This window comes from Papilio polytes, unplaced genomic scaffold, assembly GCF_000836215.1.
Source record: "Papilio polytes unplaced genomic scaffold, Ppol_1.0 DF823835.1, whole genome shotgun sequence".
NCBI classification, from domain to species: Eukaryota; Metazoa; Arthropoda; class Insecta; order Lepidoptera; family Papilionidae; genus Papilio; species Papilio polytes.
Window position 1 is genome coordinate 418,480 of NW_013525369.1, and position 8,009 is coordinate 426,488.

General features: G+C 35.4%; 1 protein-coding gene across 1 annotated transcript in view; it reads right to left on the reverse strand.

Annotated features, from left to right (window-relative positions):
* LOC106103192 overlaps positions 1 to 8,009 on the reverse strand; it is a 60,602-nt gene that overhangs the window by 10,325 nt on the left and 42,268 nt on the right. The window contains exons 49-55 of the mRNA XM_013282880.1: positions 6,968 to 7,345; positions 5,882 to 6,127; positions 5,052 to 5,297; positions 3,971 to 4,303; positions 2,852 to 3,017; positions 738 to 1,668; positions 204 to 468 (exon numbers count right to left, since the gene is read on the reverse strand). Coding sequence (XP_013138334.1) covers positions 204 to 468; positions 738 to 1,668; positions 2,852 to 3,017; positions 3,971 to 4,303; positions 5,052 to 5,297; positions 5,882 to 6,127; positions 6,968 to 7,345 — 2,565 coding nt within the window. The remainder of the gene's footprint in view (positions 1 to 203; positions 469 to 737; positions 1,669 to 2,851; positions 3,018 to 3,970; positions 4,304 to 5,051; positions 5,298 to 5,881; positions 6,128 to 6,967; positions 7,346 to 8,009) is intronic.

The following is an 8,009-nucleotide window of genomic DNA, read 5'->3' on the forward strand; positions in this document are numbered from 1 at the left end:
GGAGGCCTTATTTTAGTCCCCTTCTTTCTCCACCCTTTTGTTAAGAGGAGAGGATGGGAAGGAAAAGGGGATTTGCTGATGGAGGAGACGCATAGGAAGGGGAAATGTCCTCTTTATATGTGTCTTCTACGTCAATTAAGGGCGGGCAACACATCTGCAATTGCGGATGTCTATGGGCAGCGGTTGCTTTTACTTTTGGTGGATTCAGATGGCCGCTTGCTCGTTTGCCACCTAATGTTATAAAAAAAATAGTAACGCAAAATGATATTTACCTTTTCTCTTACATAAACGACTTGGGGTGTCTTCATGAAGTTTTCCCAAGCGTTCCTGAATTCCGCGTATAGTTGTTTGAATTCGTCTTTAAAAGGAATGTATTTCTCCATTTTCTCCCAAACAACATTCCATAGTTTCTTGCTGTATTTCTTTATGTTCGTTATCAAATCGTTGTGCACGAGGTCTTTGTATATACTGAAAATTATATACAAAATAAAAACAAGTTATTCGTACTAATGTTATAAATGCGAAAGTTTAGATGGATGGATGTTTGTTAGAGTTTGTAGCCTAAACGGCTTAAGAGATTTCGATGAAATTTTGTATGGATGTAGAGGATAGTCTGGAAGAACACATAGGCTACTCACTTTTGTTTTTTTTATTCCACGCGGACGGAATCGGGGGCGAAAGCTAGTCTGAACATTTTAATTTCTAGTTTAAAAAAGACAATAAAACTGTTAACTTACCGGTCCATTTCATGTCCAAAAGTCGATACATAGTTAAAATATGGAGAATCAGTTAGTTCTTGAGTCCTGTTATAGAAGAAGTCCATAAGACTCTTCCATATAGTAAACACGAATGACTCGGTATAATGTAATACTTTGAAAAACAACGGTTCTATTGATTTCAGTAAATCATGCCAATACACTGATAATCTATTCGTTGCATTCACCCAAGTAACCTCCCAATATTCCAAAAACCTCATATGTAAATCTCTAACGAAGTTATCGTATTGTAAAATCATAGTTTCCAATTTTCCAGATACTAATTCCATGAAATCAGCTTCCAAAACTTTATTTGCCGACTCTAAGAAATTTGAATACGCCGTTTTTATAGAATCGACGACATAAGTAAGACTTTGTTTTATAGATTGACTTGTATTGCCCATCATACCCCACATATCGTTAACAAAACCAGGCAAACTCTCCAAATGATTTCTTATAGCCATCTCATCGAGTACATAATACGTGAATTCGACAATATCTTTGACATAAAAATCATTACTATCATAAGAATCGTTTAAAAATCTTTCAAATTCATCCAAATCGTCTTTTATTACATGTAAATCGTTCAAATCGTCAAGAAAATCTCTAATTCTCGGTTTTGCGTCTATCCATATGGCTCGTAAAGCAAGATGGGCTTCCATTGGCGCTTCCTTTATAATCATAAGAGTTTCATTGATTTGTGCGTATAATAATTTCAGAGTATAAACAGCTTGTGATTTGACTTCGCTGAATATCTGCGGCCGCCATACCACAGAGCTTGTGAGAAGTCTAGAATGGTTCAGGCGGATGTAGGAGGCAAGGTCTACGGTTGTGACGTCATCGAAGTTTCGCCATGCGTTCAATTTGGCTGATCTAGTGTCGACAATTTTGCCAATTAAATGGTAGGATATATCTATAAAAGAAAAAAGATTATAGAACGTTCGTGAGACATTATTTATCATACTTATTATTATAAATGCGAAAGTATAGATGGATGGTGTAGGGCTATTTTAAAAAAAAGAATTATTCAAATTATTTCAAAAGTATGTGTTTACGCTTTATTATAATACAAGCTGTTCTTGTGCGATTTCATCAGCATAAAATTATTTTATTGTTTACATTTACATGTGTCAAATTGTCAATTGCAAATGTCAAAATGACATGACATGACAAAACTTGGCAATCTTGCTTCCTCGATGTTGGCAGTAACTTATGGTCTCTTTCCCACATTAGGGTTTTATGCAAAATATTTACCCCCTAAGTTTATGGCGTGAAAATATATAGCTTAAAGCGTGACGTAAGTGTAGGACTTTTTATTAAAAAGAGAATTATTCAAAAATAGGCTGCAATTGCTGAAATCTTAGGCAACAAAGAAGTGTGTGTTTACGCTTTATTATCATAGTATAGAAAACAGACTGCAGATAGAATTATCTCATTACTTGCTTGTAATACGTGTGATGTAATAAGAAGATACACATTTAAGAATGTGTACATTAGGGGAAGTTTGAAAGCAGCTAGTGGTCGAGACATTGAGAAGCAAAAAGATAGCGTGATTACGTTATGTAGAGAGATGTCATAAACAAGAAATTATTAAGATTGAATATAGACATGCAAATGTAGAGGAAGATTGAAGAAAATAAATGCATTATGTGGAAGAGGACATACTTAAGAAGTGAGTAAAATATACGACATATGATAGAGATCCGGCACGCCCGGTGTAATACCACGACCACACAGAAGACAGGCGTGAAATGAAAGCAATTCCGTGTTTCGTCTGATGAGTGTGGTGCCGGAGGCCTCATTATAGTCCCTTTCTCTTTACCACCCTTTTCTTACAAGGAGAGGATGGGAACGGGAAGTGGATTTGACGGTAGAGGAGATACATATGAAGAGGAAATATCCTCTTGATGTGCGTCTCCTCCTCCGTCAGATAAGGGTAGGCAACGCATCTGCAACGCTTCGCCATTTTGGCGGATTCAAGTGTCCGCTAGCTCGTTTGCCACCTTATTTTATATAAAAAAAAAGATATATGGAAGAGCACATACTGGCTGGTTGATGACTACAAAACTATAGAATTAAAATTACTTTAAACTCACCATTAGTACTATTGTAATGTCCAACAAGTGATTTATCTATCATAGATAGTTCAGCAAACGCGGTATCATTTCCATCAGGATGTATCACAAGTCCTCGTAATTTGTATGCAGGATATATTAATTCCCAGGTGCCGTTCACTTTGTAGAAATAAGTCTCATTGGCGCGCTTAAAATGGTTAATATTATTAATGCAAAAGTTTAGATGGATGTTAGAGTTAGGGCCTGTCCCACAACTGGCTGATAGAGGCTCAGATAGCTTAAAAATGACGTCACTGTTATAAGGGAACAAAATCCGATATTTCCATCACATATTTTATACGTTGGACTAGCTGTTCCCGTGCGGCTTCATCCGCATGAAATTATGAAAATCTTTTTATTGATAACATTTGTCAAATTTAATTGCAAATGTCAAATGACATGATTTGATGACAAAGCATGGCAATTTTGCTTCTTTGATGATGGCAGCAACTTATGGTCTCTTTCCCACCTTAGAGTTTTTATCCAAAATATTTACCCCCTAAGTTTAATGGCGTGGAAATATATAGCCTAAAGCGTGACGTAAGTGTAGGGCCTTTTATTAAAAGAAGAATTATTCAAAAATATGCTGTGATTGCAGACATCTTAGGCAACAAAGAAGTGTGTCTTTACGCTTTATCATATTATTATAGAATGATATCAGAGAATTTACAATTTGGTGGGACAGGCCCTTAGTAACCTAAACTGCTGAAGGTATCTCGATGAAATTTGGCACATACGTAGAGTTTAGTCTGGAAGAACACATAGGCTAATTACTTTTGTGTTTTCTTATTCCACGCGGACGGAATCGCGTGCGAAGCTAGTATATTTATAACACAAAGTAAATAGGTATTTATTAAGGGCGTCTTTCGACCACATATATTAACTATCAGATGAGATCATGGTCAAGCGGTTATTGAACATAAAAAAAAAAGTTAAAAATCTAACTAAGAATTCAAAAACCCAAACCAGAGACTTTAATCGACTTTATTATTAGTTCATATTAGGCTTGTAATTTAGTAAACTATCTAGTAATTTAAAAACAAAACATGTCTAAAATTATTTAACTCTGTGGTAGTATACTTGTATAGTGAAATTCCTTACCTCCCAATTAACAGCGCTTGTATTCAAATCGATTAACATTTTATTCCGTCTTAATTTCTCATAGAACAACGATTTCTGGAACTTATAGAATGTCTCCAAGTAATACCATCTGCTGTGAATATTTACATCAGATTTCACATCCAGAGCTAAATTCGTAGACGGATGTGTACATGTTAAGGCGAACTTATAATCACGTATCGGTCCATTAGAGTTATCCATTAATATGGAATGCAGTTTTAAATATTCAGTCTCGTAGTCCGAGTATTGTAGTTCCAATGTTATATTGGACATGACCGCTGGTGTTGCTAAATATTGACCTTTCAGGAGTACATCCTGAAATAATGTTTAGTATTAATGATTTTTTATTGTTTACCAGCGGTTACAGGAATTTTCACAAAACAGTGAAGCGATCGCTGCTCATATTCGGAATTCTAAATGAGTTGCCTACTAAGGAGGGATCCTGCTTTGGCGCCAGGAGGGTCACATAGTCTTTGTCAAGCTCCTGACCGACCAGCTCAGGGGGGGGGTCATAACCCCCCCCTGGATCCGATGTATTTGCCTACATCAACAGAGGTGGGGATGCATGACAGGAGATATTTCCCCTACCTATGCGTTCTATTTCTCGCCAAATCCGCATTCCCTACCAATACTTTTCATGTACGAGAAGGGATTTGTATAGTAGAGAAAAATTTAACCAAAGTTATGGAGTAACAGTTTAAAAGTAGGTAGAGCCCGCTTTCCCAGCAATACTACGACCACATACAAGACAGGAGTGAAGTGGAAGCGATTCCGAAAATCAATGTTGACGGTGGGGAAGACGCACAGGAAGGGGAAATATCTTCTTTATGTGCGTCTCCTCCTCCGTCGATTAAGGGTAGGCAACGCATCTGGAATTACGATGCATATGGGCATTCGCTTTGCTTTCTCGGTAAATTAAGTTTCTTAACATGATATCAATATAAATGGGGGAGAGGTGGTGTGTATACCGCGCATAGGTGTAGCGAGATACAAAATGTACCGTCAACATATTCGACAAGAACCTATAACAAATCTGTACCGTGTAGTGTCGCACTGCTCTTACCTTCCTGAAGGACGGATGTGAGAGAGCGAGATGGACGTTGTGCACCGCGGTGTCGGACTCCGCATCCGCTGGGGGCGTGTCCCACCTTGCATTGAGCTCCGCGCTCTTGTTCTCTCCGCGCACGTCCCACTGTAACTGCGCACGACCTTCTAATAAGGCCTCCTGCAGACGGTATACTGCGTCTACTGAGAATGTACGCAGCGGATATTGTACGTTTAGTAGGACTTGCTGGCTTTCTGTGTCCTCCTGGAATGGGATAAGGTTGTCTGTTGAGTTTCTAGAATCTTCTTGAAAGTACCTTCTGGTGGTTTAGAATGGCTGATTGATATGTCATTTAAATATGTATTGAATTCCAAATTTCTTACATATGACAATTTTTCAATATTGTTTCAATATTTGGTCGTAATCCTTCGAACTATTTGTAGTATCTTAAGTAAAAAAATATTATTAAATCTTAGTTCTAGAATCCTTTATAGTCTAATCGTTAATGGATAAATCCTAAGATAATAAATTACAGCGCCAATTTAAATTAAGTAAGTCAAATAATTATCACAATCATCCTTTTTTTAGATAGAACATTATTTTTATAGATGTCGATTTTTGTACAATATCTTTAGACTAACATAAAAAAATCTTGTAATAATTAATTTCAACAACTAGCTGTTGCTCAAGACTTCGCCGCGTGAAATTAAAATACTCCCAGACAAATTACCTTTCCAACGGTGTAAGAATTTTTAAAATTGGACCAGTAGTTTTTGAATTATTCAATACATACAAAAATATAAATATACATATAGATCCCATAAAGCAAAAAACACATAAATACATACCACACTCATATTAGTTACATGCACATCGTACTGTATCCAGACATCGTCGGCCCATTGCACGCGGCTAGCTTGCGTGAGCTCTCTTTCTATAGTCTCGTACTTATTATCAAAGCTCCAAGTACGCTGGCCGTGCATCGCTGTTAGTTTTAATTTCTTCCCAATGTCATAAGTTAATACATCAAGTTTTCCAGTTACGTTGAATTTTGTTGCATTTTGTAGGTGGAATACTGTAGCTTGTTTTACATCCTGCAAGAATTTTAAGATTTTATTATTGTAATCTAGTTGTTGCCCGCGACTTCACCCGCGTGAAATTAAAAAATAATAATATATATGCTATAGCTTTTTAATGGTGAAAGAATTTTTGAAATAGGCTTAGTAGTTTTTGAGTTTTTTCAATACATATTAAAATCAAAAAATACAATTTTTCTCTTTATAATATTAGTATAAATGAGAAATTTTTGATGCATGTTTGTAAGTTTGTAGCCTAGACTGAAATGATCTGGATACAATTTGGCATGAGCAACATCTATAGTCTGTACTGTTCTGTTCAACAACAGTCTTTAAGAAAACATAGGCTACTTGCTTTTTCTTTATTAATTCCACGAACGGAGTCGTGGGCGAAAGCTATTACTTGCATAAAATATTGTTATCTCTTTCATTCTGTTTGAAAAAAAAAACAGACAATATGTTTATAAGGGTGTAACTCTAAGTGGAATTTCATGGATACAATTCATGTCTATAACTTAACTAGCTTTCGACCGCGACTCTGTACGCGTTTATTTAAAAAAAAAAAGAAATAAGTACCCTATGTGTTCTTCCAGGTTGAGGCTACAAACTCTAACGAACATCCATCCATCTAGACTTTCGCATTTAGTAATACAGTAGAACCTCGATAAGTTAAAGTCCAAGGGAAACACAAAATATTTTAAGTTATCAAGGGTTTAAGTTATCTATGTTGGAAAGATTTTTGGCTCTGATGGGAAGGGAACATATTATTTTTTGAAGTTATAGAGGGTTTTAAATTACCGAGGTTTGAGTTATCGAGGTTCTAGTGTACATCATTTAAAAATAAATTCATATACTCACAACATTGCCAGTATCATCAAATTCGTGTATATATTTAACACCAACTGGTGTATGTACATTTTCCACCTCTATGTCTGTAGTCGCAAGGTCCAAATTCCTTTCACTCTTACTTAGTACTTGTACAAAGGAGCCTTTAACGAATCTTTCATGATCAAAATCGATTGTAGCATTTCCATTGCTGTTTTTATCTCCTTGTACGTAATAATATTCTGTATTAACTAAATGTTGAGAGTTCAATGGAACTGAAAGTGATATTATTCCCGTTTGTGTGAAGCCGTTGTTTTGTTTAGTGTAGATATGAGATGTGTTCACTGTCGCTGTTTTATTTGGCCAGAATAAATCTACTTTGTTATCTGATTTCTCTTCTAAGTTGTTAATCTGGAAAATCAAGTATTATAATAATTATATGTAGATAAAAATGTGTTTTATACATATTAATATAGACATATATAATTTTGTTTTGAATTTGAAAAATTGAAATTTCTGGTAATCCAGAAATTTCAATTTCACTTAACTTTATATTCAAAATCTTTGATTAACAATCTCTTAATGTAGATTTCTCTTTAGTAACGTCTCTGAATGGTAAAATTGTCTATTAAGTTTTACTAAATGGATTTATGATAAATTAATTGGTTAAGGCCCAAGTTATCCTGACAAAAATAGTTTTTTTAATCGCAAAAATTCGGAATAGTTTAATATTTTTAACTCCCTAAGTAGATTTCAGTTACTAAATCATCATCTTTAGCTTATTAACGTCCCCAATGAGCTTGGAGCCTCTAAGGGGTAACTCACTAAATATACCAAGATTATCTAAAACTGTTAGACCCTGTCCCACTAAATTGTTAATTGTCTGACAATTCAACTACAACAACAAAGTAAAATATGTGATGGATTTTTTTATTATTATTATATGTTAGGAGCGTCGGTGGCTCAGTGGTTTGATCACTTGATTTGTAATCTACAGGTCTTGGGTTCAAATCCCGCCATGTACCAATGTGATTTTCGATTTTTCGAATTTTCATATGTACATAATTTACCCGAC